The 17665-nt window shown below is 42.9% G+C and overlaps 1 protein-coding gene across 7 annotated transcripts in view; it reads right to left on the minus strand.

The window, feature by feature from the left end:
- Nucleotides 1-17665, minus strand: part of GPR160 (G protein-coupled receptor 160) — a 48662-nt gene that overhangs the window by 7785 nt on the left and 23212 nt on the right. For 6 of the 7 annotated variants that reach the window (XM_032260770.1, XM_032260784.1, XM_032260777.1 and 3 more), the window contains one exon: nt 493-616. Coding sequence is in view for 3 of the 7 variants with exons in the window: in XM_032260819.1 (XP_032116710.1) it covers nt 555-616 (62 nt within the window). In the remaining 4 variants the exon portion in view is untranslated. Of the gene's footprint in view, nt 1-492; nt 617-6960; nt 6980-17665 lie in introns of those variants that run through there. The other variant, XM_032260792.1, reaches the window with a different exon arrangement.

Raw genomic sequence — 17665 nt, forward strand, 5'->3', positions numbered from 1 at the left:
GGAGTTTCACTCATGTTACCCAGGCTGGAGTGCAATGGCGCGATCTCGGCTCACCGCAACCTCCGCCTCCTGGGTTCAGGCAATTCTCCTGCCTCAGCCTCCTGAGTCGCTGGGATTACAGGCACGCACCACGATGCCCAGCTAATATTTTGTATTTTTGGTAGAGACGAGGTTTCACCATATTGACCAGGATGGTCTCAATCTCTTGACCTTGTGATCCACCCGCCTCGGCCTCCCAAAGTGCTGGGATTACAGGCTTGAGCCACCGTGCCCGGCCTTCCTGCATGATTCTTTAAACTACTTGTGAATCAACTCATATGCAACCTGAAAAGTGAATGTGAAAGTCCTTTTCAAAGTATCTTGCTTTATGATCTGGCCCAGAAAATGGAGGTATTAGCGGGGCCTCAGGGAAACCATGATTTCTTTTCACTGACCCAGTCTCTGTTTTTCCTCTTTGTAAACCAATTAATTCTTGGCAATTTGCATACTTACTCTCCGGTAGGTCTTCCTGGACTGATGATCTTTCTATTTAATTTCGGGTTTACTGCCTTCAATTATGTTATTTTTGGTTCCTTGCATTTCATTTTGCTATGCCAAAATGCCATGTGAGTAAGCTCTATGTGAAAGACAGAAAACAAAACGAAACATCATTAAGAGCTATCTTAATAGCCAGAGTCCAGTTAAACTGGTTCCAGATCACTGCTTAGAAAAACTAACTTTTTGTGGGACTGAAGCCAGTAACTAACTGCTTACATTCTTCGTATCTTCCTTACAAAAGGAAGAAAGAGGATACTTGGATTGAAAACACACCAAAGACGGAGAGATGGATGCATATACTACATTTATTTAAGAAAATCTTGTTTTATAGCTTTCACCCACAGGATAAAGCACCAGTCCTCCAAGTGTTTGGTTTCAGGATCCTTTGACCCTTGTGGCATGTTAACTAACATAAATAACAATATTTCAATGAAAAGTTACTATATTTTACCAAACAAAAAAATCAGTGAGCAGAGTGGCATTGTTTTACATTTCACAACTTGCTTTAGTATCTGGCTTAACAGCAGACAGCCGAATTCTCATCTATACCAGGTCTGTCCTGAAGACCCTGGCCAAGACAGATGAAAGGAGTACTCAGACACAGGTATGCGGTGTAAGAGCAGCTAGGGGGCTGCCCAGCACTAGTGGCCGAAGAGAGCCGCCTGGAACAGCTGGAGCTGCTTGGTTTTATTCTGTACAGACACAATGCTGAAAGCCTGGAGCAAACAAAATCTGGGTATAATTAACATTATTGTTCCCCTTTTCAGGGAGCAGTCACTGGCTCACTTGAATGATCAAAGGTTTGCAACAAAAGTAAACAAGCCTATTTAAGATAAATTCCCCTACACTTCCTTGTACCTACTCCTTGCCCTCTGTGTCAACTCAAGGTCAGAGAATAGCTGCCTTCAACTTATTCTCCCCGCAAAGCTATGCAGAGCCTTCCTTTCCAAGGGCCTGCTTCTTTTCCTGCACTTTCTCCCACCACTCTACACATCCACATTTAATCAGCTGAAATATCACATCATGTAGCTTCTGGAAAGTCCTCTGTACATTCATAAGAGTTGGAAAATTAAAAAAAAAAAAAAGTAAAAAACTTCAAGTGTTAGTTGTGTTGCACAGTCTCATTCAATCTGAGAAAAGTTTAAGAAAGCCATGTGCGTTAAACAGGATGGGAGATAAACACAGTTAACATGAACACTCTGGCTTACTGTTGTGTAGAAAGTGGAATTCATGCTGCAGTTGTATTTGGTGAACCTGATAAGTGGAGAAAGCCTGTGGTAGATAAGCCTTAGCAGGTGTTTTACATAATGTTTTTCTAATTAACAACAGTCATAAAAGGTACATATAATTTTTCCCCATGAGGAAACAGGCTTATGGTTAATAAGCACATTTCCCTAGGTAAAGTTCAACCTCAAGTCTGACTTCAAAGGTCATGTTCTTCAGTAAGCCACAGTTATGGCTTAACTGACAACCAGAAATGTAGAAGACGACCCAATGTATGTAAGTGAAAGTGCTTTCTGAAAAAGCAACATCTGGCCAGGTGTGGTGGCTCATGCCTATAATTGCAGCACTTTGGGAGGCCACGGTAGGTGGATCACCTGAGGCCAGGAGTTCAAGAACAGCCTGGTCAACATGATGAAAACCTGTCTCTATTAAAAATACAAAAATTAGCTGGGCATTGTGGCAGATGCCTGTAATCCCAGCTACTCAGCAGGCTGAGGCAGGAGAATTGCTTGAAACCGGGATGGGGAGGTTGCAGTGAGCTGAGATTGCACCACTGCACTCCAGCCTGAGCAACAGAGTGAGACTCTGTCTCAAAAAATAAAATAACAAAAACATAAAAAAGCAACATCCAAATAACACTGACCTCATCGATTACTGATACCCATACAGTTGTGACTTGACTATCCATTTGGATAATGAAACTTTATCCCTCCAAAAGGTAAATATAAACCTTGAAGAGTTTGTATTTGATACAATCCGTATGATACATTACAAGATAGTGAAGCCTCTCAACCTGGGTGCTTAAGTGACTGTGGGAAGCAAAGCCCCTGGAGATTCACAATGGGTGTACAGCACGAGCAAGAAATAAACCTTTGTTGCATTAGGTCAACAGGATTTGGCCTATCCTGACTAATACCATTCCTTATTATTCTCTATATTCTTTGAATTTTTTTTTTTTTTTGTGACGGAGTCTTGCTCACAAGATGGTGAAGCCTTTCAACCTGGATCCTTAAGTGACCACGGGAAGCAATGCCCCTGGAGATTCACAATGGGTATATAGCACGAGCAAGAAATAAACCTTTGTTGTATTAGGTCAACAGAATTTGGCCTATCCTGACTCATACCATTCCTTATTATTCTCTATATTCTTTTGAATTTTTTTTTGAGATGGAGTCTCGCTCTGTTGCCCAGGCTGGAGTGCTGCGATGCGATCTTGGCTCACTGCAGTCTTTGCCTCCCGGGTTGAAGTGATTCTCCTGCCTCAGCCTCCTGAGTAGCTGGGATTACAGGTGTGTGCCACCACACCCAGCTATTTTTTTTTGTATTTTTAGTAGAGATGGGGTTTCATCATGTTGGTCAGGCTGGTCTCGAACTCCTGACCTCGTGATCTGCCTGCCTTGGCCTCCCAGAGTGCTGAGCCACTGCACCCAGCCCCTTTGAAATTTTTTTTAACAGCATGTATTATTTATATATCAGAAAAAAAAGCTACAGTAGAAAAAATACCTTTAAAAAGCCACGATACAAATGTAAGAATATTGGTAAAAAGTCAAAATTCAATTTTGATTTGTAATATATTTGTAAAAGCCATTGTATTTTGCATTTTGCATTCTGGAACGATACTACCAAAACTCCTTCCAAAAGATCCCTAAATATCTCTATCAAAGAAACTGGCCGGGCACAGTGGCTCATGCCTTTAATCCCAGGACTTTGGGCAGCTGAAGCCAATGGATCACTTGAGGTCAGGAGTTTGAGACCAGCCCTGCCAATATGGTGAAACCCCATCTCTACTAAAAATACAAAAAGTAGCCGGGAATGGTGGCTTGGGCTGCAAGCCCTGCTGCTCCAGAGACTGAGGCAGGAGAATCGCTTGAACCCTGGAGGCGGAGGTTGCAGTGAGCTCAGATTGTGCCATTGCACTCCAGCCTGGGTGACAGATTAAGACTCCATCTAAAAAATAAAAATAAAAATCTAATAAAGAAAGTGATTTTGTATTTAAAACCTACCCTCAAAGAAAATACGGGCTGGGATGTCTTCATTGATGGATTCTATCAAGCATTTAGGGAAAAAATACCGAACTAAAAGAGTACCTTCCAACTCATTTCACTAGGACTAGAATTTACCTTGATACCAAACCAGAGACATTTCAAGAAAACTAATATAGATCAGCATGTTTTGTGAACATGGAAGCAGAAATTAACAAATTATTAGTAAACTGAATCCATCAATACATCACGGCCAGTGGAAACTTACTTTAACATTACAAAGTCAATCAATATAATTCACCACATTAACAGAATAAAGGAGAAAAACTGTATCATCACCTGAAGAGATGCAGAAACAGCATTTAACAAAATCTAATATGATAAAACAAACAATAGAAGGACATGTCCCCAACTAGATAAGAAGTCTTTGTGAAAAAGCAAGATCTGATCTCACGGTGCTGAAAGTGGATATCCGTATGAGGGAAAATGAACGCTGACCTTGACTTTTATACCATACACAAAAATAAACATAAAATGGGTCATATGACTAAATGTAGAACTAAAACTAAAATTTCTAGAAGAAAACAGAAGAAATTGTTTGCAATCCTGGGTAGATATATTAGCTTCCTAGGGCTACCATAACAAAGTATGACAGGCAATAATTTTTTTGTTGTTCTTTTTGTAAGAGACAGAATCTTGCTCGGTTGCCCAGGCTAGAGTGCTATGGTGTGATCAAAGCTTGAACTCCTAGGCTCTAGTAACGCTTCTGCCCCAGCCTCCCAAGTAGCTGAGACCACAGGCTCATGCCCCATGCTTGGCTAATTTTAAAAAAATTTTTAATTTGTAGAGATGGGGGTCTCGTTTTGTTGTCTAGGTTGATCTCAAACTCTTGGCTTCAAGCATTCCTCCTGCCTTGGCCTCCTAAATTGCTGGGATTACAAGCATGAGCTACCTCACCCGGTCGACTGGTGGTAAATTTAAACTGAATGGCTTATGATATTATTTGGACGTTTGTACCCTTCTAATCTCATGTTGAAATGTGATCTCCAGTGCTGAAGGTGGTGCCTAGTGGGAGGTGTGTGGGCCATGGATCCCTCATGAATGGCTTGGTGCCCTCCCTGAAGTAATGAGTAAGTCCTCTCATTTGTTCACGAGAGCGCTAACTGGTCCAAAAGAGTCTAGGGCTCCCCTCTCTTCCTCTTGCTCCCTCCCTCACCATGTGATACACCTGGTCCCCCTTCTTTGCCTTCTGCCATGACTGGAAACTTCCTGAGGCCTCACCAGAAGCAGATGCTAGTGCCCTGCTTCCTGTACAGTCTGTAGAACTATGAGCCAAAGTAACTTTTTTCTTTTTTTTCCTTTTTTTTTTTTTTTTTTTGTTTTTTGAGACAGAGTCTCGCTCTTTTTTCCCAGGCTGGAATGCAGTGATGTGGTCTCAGCTCATTGCAACCTCTGCCTCCTGGGTTCAAGCGATTCTCCGACCTCAACCTCCTAAGTAGCTGGGATTACAGGCGCCCACCACCATGCCTGGCTAATTTTTGTCCTTTTAGTAGAGATGGGGTTTTGCTATGTTGGCCAGGCTGGTCTCAAACTCCTGACCTCAGGTGATCCACCTGCCTCGGCCTCCCAAAGTGCTGGGATTACAGGCGTGAGCCACCATGGCTGGCTACCTCTTTTTTTTTTTTTTATAAATTATCCAGCCTTAGGTATTCCTTTATAACGACACAAAACAGATTAACATAACTTAAAACAACAGAAATTTAATATCTCACATTCTGGAGGCCATAAGAGTGAAATTAAGTTGTCAGTAGAGGCTGGGCGCAGTGGCTCATGCCTGGAATCCCAGCACTTTGGGAAACTAAGGCAGGTAGAACACTAAGGTCAGGAGTTTGAGACCAGCCCGGCCAACTTGGTACAAACCCCGTCTCTACTAAAAATACAAAAATTAGCTGGGCGTGGTGGCAGGCACCTATAGTCCCAGCTACTTGGGAGGCCGAGGAAGGAGAATCGCTTGAACCTGGGAGGTGCAGGTTGCAATGAGACATGATCACACCACTGCACTCCAGCATGGGTGACAGAGTGAGACTCTGGCTCAAAAAAAAAAAAAAAAAAAAGGCTTGTATACAAATTATGTAAGAGCTTTCTTCACCAATGGCCCCAGTGGAACTATCCCAAATATCCACACACAGGAAAATGGATAAGCAAATTGTAGTATATCTAGACAATGGAATACTTCTTAGCCATAAAATTTTTTTTTTTTTTTTTTTTTTTGAGACGGAGTTTCACTCTTGTTACCCAGGCTGGAGTGCAATGGCGCGATCTCGGCTCACCGCAACCTCCGCCTCCTGGGTTCAGGCAATTCTCCTGCCTCAGCCTCCTGAGTAGCTGGGATTACAGGCACGCGCCACCATGCCCAGCTAATTTTTTGTAGTTTTAGTAGAGACGGGGTTTCACCGTGTTGACCAGGATGGTCTCGATCTCTTGACCTCGTGATCCACCCGCCTCGGCCTCCCAAAGTGCTGAGATTACAGGCGTGAGCCACCGCGCCTGGCAGCCATAAAAATTAATATATGCTCCACACAAGGAAAAGACTCAAAAACATGCTGTGTTCGGCCATTCTTCTGTTGCTATAAGGAAATACCTGAGGCTAATTTTTTTTTTTGAGACAGTCTCTCGCCCTGTCACCAGGTGCCGGGCTAGAGTGCAGTGGTGCGATCTCGGCTCACTGCAACCTCTGCCTCCCAGGTTCAAGCAATTCTCCTGCGTCAGCCTGCCGAGTAGCTGGGACTACAGGCACGTGCCACCAAGCCCAGCTAATTTTTGCATTTTTTAGTAGAGATGGGGTTTCACCATGTTGGCCAGGATAGTCCTGATCTCTTGACCTCGTGATCCACCCGCCTCAGCCTCCCAAAGTATTGGGATTACAGGTATGAGCCACTGTATCCGGCCAAGGCTAGGTAATTTATAAAGAAAATTTTTTTGTTTCTGAGACAGAATCTTGCTCTGTTGCCCAGGCTGGAGTGCAGTGGAGTGATCTCTGCAATCTCTGCCTTCTGGGTTCGTGGGATTCTCCTACCTCAGCCTCCTGAGTACCTGGGACTACAGGCATGCACCACCATGCCTGGTGAATTTTTTTTTTTTTTTTTTTTTAAGAGACAGGTTTTCACTTTGTTGACCAGGTTAATCTTGAACTCCTGACCTCAAGTGATCCACCCACCTCAGCCTCCCAAAGTGCTGGGATTACAGGCATGAGCCACCGCGCCTGGCCTATAAAGAGGTTTAATTGGTTCACAGTTCTGCAGGCGACACAGGAAGCATGGTGCTGGCATCTGCTTGGCTTCTGGTGAGGCCTCAGGAAGCTTATAACCATGGTGGAAGGCAAAAGGAAAACAGGCATCTCACATGGCAAAAGCAGGAGTCAGAGAGAAGGGGAGGCCCCACATGCTTTTAAATGACCAGATCTTGCATGAACTCAGAGGGAGAGCCCGCTTACCACCAAGGGGATGGCACCAAGCTGTTCATGAGGGATCTGCCCCCATGATCCAGATGCCTCCTAACAGGCCCCATCTCCAACATGGGAGAGCATATTTCAACATGAGATTTGAAATTTGGAGGGGTCACATATCTAAACCATATCACATGCTGAACAAAAAGAGCCTAGCAATAAAGGGTATCAACTGTGTGGTTCCAATGATACGGAATTCAAAACAGAAAAACGAATCTCTATGGCCAGAGAGACCATCAGTAGAAATCTGAAGCCAGGCTGGGACAAAGGTGAACCAGGCAATATTCTGTCGAGATGAAAATGTTCTATATTTGGATTTGTGTCCAAGTGTATACATTTTTCAAAATTCAAACTATACACTAAAAAGGAGTGTTTTAACTTATTTTTAAAGAATATTCATCTCAGGATGAGTGTGGTGGCTCACACCTGTAATCCCAGCACTCTGGGAGGCCGAGGTGGGTGGATCACCTGGGGTCAGGAGTTCAAGACTAGCCTAACCAACATGGAGAAACCTCATCTCTACAAAAAATACAAAAGATTAGCTGGGCATGGTGGCACATGCCAGTAATCCCAGCTACTCGGAAAGCTGAGGCAGGAGAATTGCTTGAACCTGGGAGGCTGCAGTGAGCTGAGATTGCCCCCTTGTACTCCAGCCTGGGGCATAAGAATGAGACTTTGTCTCAAAAAAAAAATAAAAAATAAAAAAATAAATAAAGTTCATCTCACAGTATTATAGATAAAAAAGTTAAAACCTGGAATTAATTTAAACGTCCAACAGCAAGAAATTGGCTACATAAATTACAACTTCCAATGAATAGTGCCTTTTTCAAACAAATGCTCCTTCTCATAACTCCACTAACATAACCGTAAATCACGTTTTACAGAATTGTAAAATGAATAAGAAAACCTCATGGTGATATTGAGGAGGGTAAGTACTGGCCAAGAAGCCTTTCTCCTGCCGTTCCTGTACTAACTGTACCACCCGGTGACAGAATAGTAAGTGAGGGAACGTTTACTGTTTTGGAAGCACTATAGCTAAGGAGTGAGTAGGGAATGATCAGATTTGGAAACTGCCCAATTTGCCACCTTTGATGTGCTACATGGAGGTAGGCAAAGACCATCAACAACACTACTACCCACAGGGAGAAGGGAAGAGTACCTGCTATCTACACAGTGGGCTTGTCAAAAAATTAGAACCTGATCAAACCTGTACATTCAACTAACTACTGATGTTCAAGAGAGAAGACAAAATAACTTGTTCAGTGACCCTACAGGATGCAGTAAAGAAAATACACGGTGGTATACTGTGTAGGGACCACAACTTGTTACTTCAATAAATTCTTTCAACAACAATCCAAAAAATTAAGAGACTTAGGATATATCAACTAAGTGCAATGTGTGAAATTTATCTGAATTCATGGCAACAAACTACATATATAAGACAACAGGAAATTATGGTGTGATGGGGTGAATTATATTCCCCCCCTCCAAATTCCTATGTTGAAGCCCTACCTCCCAGTACCCCAAATGTGACTGCATTTGGAGATGGGGCCTGTAAAGAGGTAATCAGGACACACACACAAGAAACTACGGATGCTGGAGGCCGTGGGAGAGCACACGAGAAGACAGCCATCGACAGACTGCGAAAGGCCCCGGGAGAAACCACCCTTGGGACACCTCAATCTCACACTTCCAGCCCCCAGAACTGTCCTTTCAGCCACCCAGTCTGTGGAAGTTCGTTATGGCAGCCCTAACAAATACATGTGGTTATATTTCAATGTCACTATTTAAAAAAAAAAAAAAAAAAAAAAAAAAAACTAAAATATTTACAGATGAAATAGGTTGTCTGGAATTTGCTTCAACATAATGCGGTGCGTGCTGGGTCAAGTGGATTAAAGTGCAGATGAGGCAGAATCGACCACTGGTTAATGGCTATTCTAACTATGTGTATGTATGTTTGAAAATTTTCATGACTTTTAAAAAAAAAAATGTATGAAATCTCCAAGGACAAAATTTCAGAGGCTGGAAAATGAACAGACAGATGGTAAATGACTGAGCCCGCTCTACACAAAGTGTGGTCCAAGCATCACTGAGGGGACCGCTATTCACATAGACCCTCGGGGTCCAGCTCAGGCCTACGGAACTAACCTGCAGTTTTAATAAGATCCTCAGGTAAATCATATACACTGAACATAGACTGAAGCCAGCAGTGGAGAAAGCAGAGTGACAACCCAATTTCTACCTCACGACCCTCCAAAAGCTCAAGAGTTGCTGACCCAGGTGTCTTCAGAAAGAGGTGCAAAGATGGGGGTAAAAACAGATGGATTTCTTGCAAATGAAATACGCAGTTAGATCCCCAGATCTCGTCTCTGACTTAGTGCGCCAAATGACTCCCTCTCCAACTACAGAGTAAGAGTGAGGTTTTCCCCTCGGGGGAAGATAAAACAATTTTTGGACAGTGGTCAGAGCTGAGGATTAGAGGGGCATCATACTGAGAACAGGGGGACTGCATAAAAACACACGTAGCGAAAGCTGAGACCTCTCCAGCCTTCTTTTTCCACTTGCATTTCAGGAATACTACTATTACAAGATATAAAGACCCAAACATCTCTCTCTAGGCATTAGCGAAGGAAGAAATATCTAAAGATACTACACTGAATCTTCCCTGAGGAAACAGTCTAGATATTGTCCTACTTATAAATATGAGTGGACAGCCAAAGATCCTCTGACATTCAAAGAAAATTTCTAGTGTTAAAAGTTGAACAAATCCACAAGCAGAAAAAAGACAACTTGGAAGAAACAGACACAATGCTAGAGAGAAGAAAACCATTTAAAAACTCACTGTTTTCAGGGAGAAAATATTGCATCCAAATACAAGAGAGGAAGCTATTTATAATAACGGAAAACAAAAAAGAACTCTTGGAAAATAAAATATGATGGCATAAGTGGTCAGGTGAACAGAGAGTTGGAGAATAAAGTTTAGGAAATTTCCTAGAAAAAGTGAAATGAAAAGACAGAGAAATAGTTAAGAAACATGGAGGACCAATCCAACAGGTATAAAATCTGAGTAACAGGTGTCACAGAAAGAGAGCAAACTGGAGGGGAAGAACTCAAAGAAGAAAAGGCAGAAATGAGCCGAGTGCAGTGGCTCACGCTTGTGATCTCAGGACTTCAGGAGGCCAAGGTGAGAGGATCACTTGAGGTCAGGAGTTTGAGACCAGCCTGGCCAACATGGCGAAACCCAATCTCTACTAAAAATACAAAAAAGAAAAATAATTAGTTGGGCACGGTGGTGCACGCCTATCATACCAGCTACTCAGGAGGCTCAGGCAGGAGAATCGCTTGAACCCAGGAGGTGGAGTTTGCAGTGAGCCGAGATCGTACCACTTCACTCCCGCCAGGTGACAGAGCAAGACTCCGTTTCAAAAAATAACAATAAAGGACATTTCAACTTATAAATGAAAAATAAAATTTAGAGTTCGAATTCCACCATCTTGCAACAACTTATCCGCATCCCACCACCCACGCAGACATGTTAGCACCTGTAGCTACCACCAATCATCTCAATAGGAGAGACGACCAGACATTTTGTGCCTCCTATATGGCAAACCTGAGTTTCACTAAATCTCTGAATCTGGCTGCCAGTTTGCAAGAAATACAGAGGACTGAGGGATATACTTAGCTGAATCATGGGCATGCAATTTGCAAGACTCACACTATGGAAAGCCCTATTGGTCAAGGGGTCCAGATCTTCAAGAGAAAAACAAAGGTAAAAAAATGGAGTAAAAAAGACATCCCAGATAACTTTTTTTTTTTTTTTAAAGGTAAGACTAAACTGGAGTGTCTAAAGATACACATTTGGGTGGTAAAACTTCTAAATACAAAGAAGTGACTGATTCCTATAAAAGTGAAATTATTTTGGGGTAAGTGAGGGACTGTGACTGGAGAGGTCACATGGAAGGGGCGTACTGGAGCAAAGTTCCTGCTCTTTACCTGAGAGGTGGTTACATGCGTGGAATGGGGTCAGGCTTCTTGGAAACATTGGAAGCCAGAGATGCCTTCAATTCTAAGGGATTGATAAGTTCAACTAAATAAAAATAGCACTTTGCATAAAAAGCATAGGCAAAATCGAAAGAAAACAAACTGGAGGAAAAAACATCATAAAATATTCATCTAATTTAGAAAGAGCTCTTGGAAATCAAACAAGAAAAAGATCAAAATTCCAATATGGAAATAGTAAAATGAACAAAGGATTCAAAGAGATAATTCACAAAAGAGGATAATTGGGCTACTAAACCTATGAAAGAAGGGTCAGCATCACTCCTAAGAAAAAACAGGCCCCGTGCCACAGCTCACGTCTGTAATCCCAGCACTTGGGGAAGCTGAGGCAGAGGGATCATTTGAGTCCAGGAGTTCAAGACCAGCCAGGGCAACATGGCAAAACCCTGTCTCTTCTAAAAACACAAAAATTAGCTGGGTATGGTGGCATATGACTGTAGTCCCAGCTACTGGGGAGGCTGAGGTGGGAGGATTGCTTGAGCCCAGGAGGTTGAGGCTGCAGTGAGCTGTGATTGCACCACTGCACTCCAGCCTGTGCAAGAGAAGGAGACTCTGACTCAAAAATTAATTAAAAAGAATAAAAGATGTAATCCCAGCACTTTAGGAGGCAGAGGCGGGTGGATCACGAGGTCAAGAGATCAAGACCATCCTGGTCAACATGGTGAAGCCCCTTCTCTACTAAAACTACAAAAAATCAGCTGGGCATGGTGGCGCATGCCTGTAATCCCAGCTACTCAGGAGGCTGAGGCAGGAGAATTGCCTGAACCCAGGAGGCGGAGGTTGCGGTGAGCCGAGATCGCGCCATTGCACTCCAGCCTGGGTAACAAGAGCGAAACACAAAAAAAAAAAAAAAAAAAAAAAAAGAATAAAAGAGACCGGGCACAGTGGCTCACACCTGTAATCCCAGCACTTGGGGAAGCTGAGGTGGGGGATCACAAGGTCAAGAGATCGAGACTCTCCTGACATGGTAAAACCTCGTCTCTACTAAAAATACAAAAATTACCTGGGCATGGTGGTACATGCCTGTAGTCCCAGCTACTCGGGAGGCTGGGTTGGGAGAATTACTTGAACCCAGGAGGTGGAGGTTGTAATGAGCTGATATCACATCACTGCACTCCAGCCTGGTGACAGAGTGAGACTCCGTCACACACACACACACAAAAAAAGGTATAAAAGAGAAAAATGGAACTTTACACTGTTCACCTTATAAACAATAGGCAAAACCCCAAAATTTGTTCATACAGTATCTCTAGTGAGGCTGTAGAATAAACAGGTTTTCTTAACCACTGGTGGAGCTGAAGAATATAATGGGTGCAACTCCTGCAAAAGGCAAGCTGGCAATACGTATCAAAATTACAAATGTACATATATGTCCTGTGAGCCAAAACTCCACTTCTAAGGATTTATCCTATAGATTTACTTGCATGTGTACAAAATTAAGTGTTTATAACGGTATGCGTGGAGGTACTGTTTATAATAACAAAAGACTGGAGACTACATTGTAACTTAAACAACTTATTTTAAACTTAAATGTCCATCAATAGGGAGCCATTAAACAGATTATGGCACATCTATCCAGAGCAATACTATGCAGCTCTCTTCGAAAAAGGAAGAACTCTCCATTTAGTGATATGGACATGTCTCCAAGATACATTGTTAAGGGGAAAAGCAAGACACAGAATAGAACAAGAAATACACTACAATTTGCATTTTAAAAGGGGAGTAAAAGAATAGAGTCAAGTAATCTTCTATATATACATGAAGAAACCCTGGAAGGACACTTTAAAAGTTAGCATTGGGCATGTGTGCATGCCTATAATCCTAGCTACTCAGAAGGCTGAGGCAGGATCTCTTGAACCCAGTAGGTTGAGCATAGTCTGGCAATACAGCAAGACTCCATCTCTTAAAAAAAAGTTAAAGAAAGTGCTACAGGGGTAGGAACTTGGCAGATGGGGTCATAAATGAGATGAAGACTTTGGTATACGTATTTTCCTACTATGAACATTCTCCTAAACATGTGAATGTATTTGGTACTCAAAAAATTAAACACGCTAAGGAAAAAAAATCAAGTTATCTACAATTTGGCACACTTCTTAAGAAACAATTTAAGCATTTAGTTTACTTTAAAAAGCTTTTCAATATTTAATGAAATAAAATTTCCAACATAGAATTCTACACCAAACTAAATGGTCAATTAAGTGTCAGTATAAAATGATGCCACATACTAAAAAGAATTTTATTCACATGAAGTTCTTAGGAAGCCAGTGAAAGAAAGGCATACGTCATCAGAATGAGGAATAATAAACTAGGAGAGAAATACATGCGGTCCAGGAAATGGGAGGCACTGGAAGAGAAGAAAAACTACGCATAGTACAATCCGAGGATTCCGAGGTGGGTGAAGATTCTCCAGGCATCAGATCCAGAGTGCACAATCTAAATTAGAATAGGGCACATGGCTATGGGAGAAATTTCTCCAGGAGGGTGGAAATTCCAAATACTTTTGAACATTCCAAAAAGATTTACACAGTGGGAGAAGAGTCTGTTGCTGAATTAGTGATAAGTACACAGAAAACAAGGCAGACAGACAACTCAAGGGAAAATAAAAAGGTTGTTTAGAAAGGGAATGTAATTGTAGTATACGACATTGATTAGCTATTTTATTTTAAAATAAAATTTTATTTTTTAGGCCGGGCGTGGTGGCTCACGCCTGTAATCCCAGCACTTTGGGAGGCAGAGGCAGGTGGATCACGAGGTCAAGAGATTGAGACCATCCTGGTCAACACGGTGAAACCCCGTCTCTACTAAAAATACAAAAAATTAGCTGGGCATGGTGGTGCATGCCTGTAATCCCAGCTACTCAGGAGGCTGAGGCAGGAGAATTGCCTGAACCCAGGAGGCGGAGGTTGCGGTGAGCCGAGATCGCGCCATTGCACTCCAGCCTGGGTAACAAGAGTGAAACTCTGTCTCAAAAACAAAACAACAAAAAAAAAATTTTATTTTTTAAAATAATTTTTGTTTCAACTTTATTTTTTAATTTTTTTTTCAACTTTATTTCAAGATGACAAATATTTTAAGTTTATTTCCTTATTTAAATAGAAAGCTAAACCACAAACAGGTACAACCAAGACACTATCTCACATTTGCACTCTGGTCAGATCCTCTTTGGCCGACCACTCACAGGCTAGTAGGGGACTGGGAGAAGAGACTTTCTTAGGTAGCACCTTTACGTGGCCCGGTGTGGGTGAATCCAAGGCGAGGACAGGCTCTCAAACCTGCCTCCATTCATATTTACCAGGGTGGGCAGGAGACACCAGGTCATGACTCCCGAGTGTCACTCAGTAAGAATATGTCCTGTGTAGGGAGGTACGAGGCAGCCCCCTACCCCTCCAGCCTTGACAGTCCAGGAGAAAACCCTGGCCTCATCCTGGATTCCCAGGGGTGCTCGGCCCTGCCTGGTCCCCTTTCTCTGAGGCTGACAGCTGCATTTCAGGTTGCAGGAGGGTGTGTCTGGGCTTATGGGCTCATCCCCTAGCTCACGGCTGCAACCTGGCAGGAGCCACGGGCGTCTGACAAACACAAGGCCTTGACAGCAGCTCTGGAACTTTCAACCCAGCAGGACAAGGGGAAAACTGGAGGGTGGGGGATGGTTGTTAAGTAATTTCTGGTCCCACTACAAATCTCTAATTTTGATTAGAATAGAGTACCTCTCAATCTCTCAATTTCTTCTAAAAAAAGGAAAGCAACTGCCCCTCAAAAAACACAGCCACTTCATTCAAGACATGTACATGTAAGTTGTTTTCTGTGTATTATTTTTATTGTTTTTTTTTTTTTTTTGAGACTGAGTCTCGCTCTGTCCCCCAGCCTGGAGTCCAGTGGCATGATCTTGGCTAACTGCAACCTCTGCCTCCTGGGTTGAAGCGATTCTCCTGCCACAGCCTTCTGAGTTACCTGGACCTACAGGCACAGGCCACCATGCCTGGCTAATTTTTGTATTTTTAGTAGAGACGGAGTTTCACATATTGGTCAGGCTGGTCTTGAACTCCTGACCTTGTGATCCACCCGCCTCGGCCTCCCAAAGTGCTGGAATTACAAGCGTGAGCCACCGCGGCCAGCCCATTTTAAATTATTTTTTAATAAATTCAATGTTCACATTTCTACAAAAAATTAGCCCAGTTTCAGGAAACTGCCCAGGAAGGAAGGCAAGCCACGCTCTCCCCGCCCACGTCTAATTTGACTGCACACCCTGATGCTTCCAGGTGCCCAGAAAAGCGGCAGCAGTGGAAGAGGAAATCTATGACTGCCTGTGCTCAGGGCCACAGGCTCAGTAAGCTTTTGAGAAAGCATGAGGAAGACTAGCTTACTGCCAAACCTTTTAAAAATGTATTCATACACTTCAAAGAGTGCCTGTCCAGACATCAGGAGAACAAGAGCTTGGACCTTTGGGAGGTCCCAAAGGTCATGCCAGCCAGGCCTTTGGGAGACAGTGTCTTCCCTACACCGCGTTGGGAGTGTGGGGGACACATCCCAGCCCTTCCGCTGGAGAGAAGAGACTCGCCCAGCTTCCTAGTTCACTTTTGGCTCTCTCTAATCCTGTGCTGAGGTTTTGTTTTGTTTCTGGTGTTTGTTTGATTTTGAGAAACAGTCTCACTCTGTCGCCCAGGCTGGAGTGCATTGGCGTGATCTTGGCTCACTGTAACCTCCACCTCCCTGGTTCAAGTGATTCTCCTGCCTTAGCCTCCCCAGTAGCTGGGATTCCAGGTGCACCACCACTTCCTGGTAATTTTTGTATTTTTAGTAGAGATAGGGCTTCACCATGTCGGTCAGGGTGGTCTTGAACTCCTGACCTCAAGCAATCCACACTCCTGGGCCTCCCAAAGTGCTGGGATTACAAGCGTGAGGCACTGTGCCTGGCACTACTGACATTTTTGAAGCATTTAGGTCAATTGTCTTATAAAATATCACATAATCTCAATTTGTGTAATTTTGTTTTCTCAATATTAAACATTTCTGGCAAGAACACTATCTAGATGATATATCCCATTATGTCATTTGTCTCATTACTGGTCACTTGATAAAGGAGGTGTTTGCTGTTTATTTTGAGACAGGTCTCACTACATTGCTGAAGCTGGAGTGCAGGAGTACAGTCATAGCTCACTGTAACCTGGAACTCCTGGGCTCAAGTGATCCTCCCACCTCAGCCTCCTGAGTAGCTAAGACTACAGAGGTGTGCACCACCATGCCCAGCTAATTTTTTTAAAAATTTTGTTTTGTAGAGATGGCATCTTGCTGTTGTCCAGGCCGGCCTTGAACTCCCGGCCTCAAGCAATTCTCCCTCCTAGGCCTCCCAAAGTGATGGGATTATAGGCATGAGCCACCTCGCCTCATCCATTTTCCTGTTGTAGAGGACCTTTTCCCTTTGTAATTAATACTTTGAGACTGTTAGACTAATCCGTTCCATAACGAAGTTTCACTTGATAGTTTCAGCATGTTTATCATCCTTGACTGAATTAATCACCACATTGGGAGTTGTAAAATAGTAATTTTCTAATTCTATGATACATTCTGCTTTCATGAGCTGGCAGCTGTTTTCTAGAAATACATTATGGATTGATTAATTTTTATTCAGTGTGTTATAATTCACTGCCATCATTCCTCTTTGGAATGCTTAACATTTTCCAAATTGTCTTGTCAGGATTCCTTCAGGCTGGCTCCCATACATATCTTTGGCCATCCCAGTTGCTAAGCATTTGTTTGCTTTGGTACCTTGTACTTCCGTTGACCTCGGGTCATTTTTTCGAAGGGGGCCTGTTTTTTAGGTAAAATATGGTATTTTGAAACTAGAATCTGGGTGGCACACTGATACCTCCAATGCAAAGCGACCATCACAGCATTCTTCCTCACCTTATGTCAGTATTTGTGTAATAGTGAAATACATATTTGAAAGATCATCTTCCACAGCAAGAATCTGGTTCCCACATGGACACATGGTAGGGAACAACACACACTGGGGTCTGTCAGAGGGGAGAGTGGGGGAGAGAGGGCATTAGGAAAGGTAGCTAATGGATGCTGGGCTTAACACCTAGGTGATGGGATGATCTGTACAGAAAACCCCCATGGCACTAGTTTCCCTGTGTAACAAACCTGTACATCCTGCACCTGTACCCCTGAACTTAAAATAAAAGTTGAAGAAAAAAAGGGGCAGGAAGCATCACCAATAGCAAATTAGAGATTAACTTCAAGGATCAGGAAGGGTCCCAGCAGGAAGCAGACTCCAGCTCCTGTGATCGAATACAGAATTTCAATGAAGAAATTAACAACAAAAAGAACCTAGTTCCCAAGGACATTAGTATATTGATTC

The sequence above is a fragment of the Sapajus apella genome, unplaced genomic scaffold (assembly GCF_009761245.1).
Source record: "Sapajus apella isolate SASKATOON/1434 unplaced genomic scaffold, GSC_monkey_1.0 scaffold4, whole genome shotgun sequence".
In the NCBI taxonomy this organism is placed as follows: Eukaryota; Metazoa; Chordata; class Mammalia; order Primates; family Cebidae; genus Sapajus; species Sapajus apella.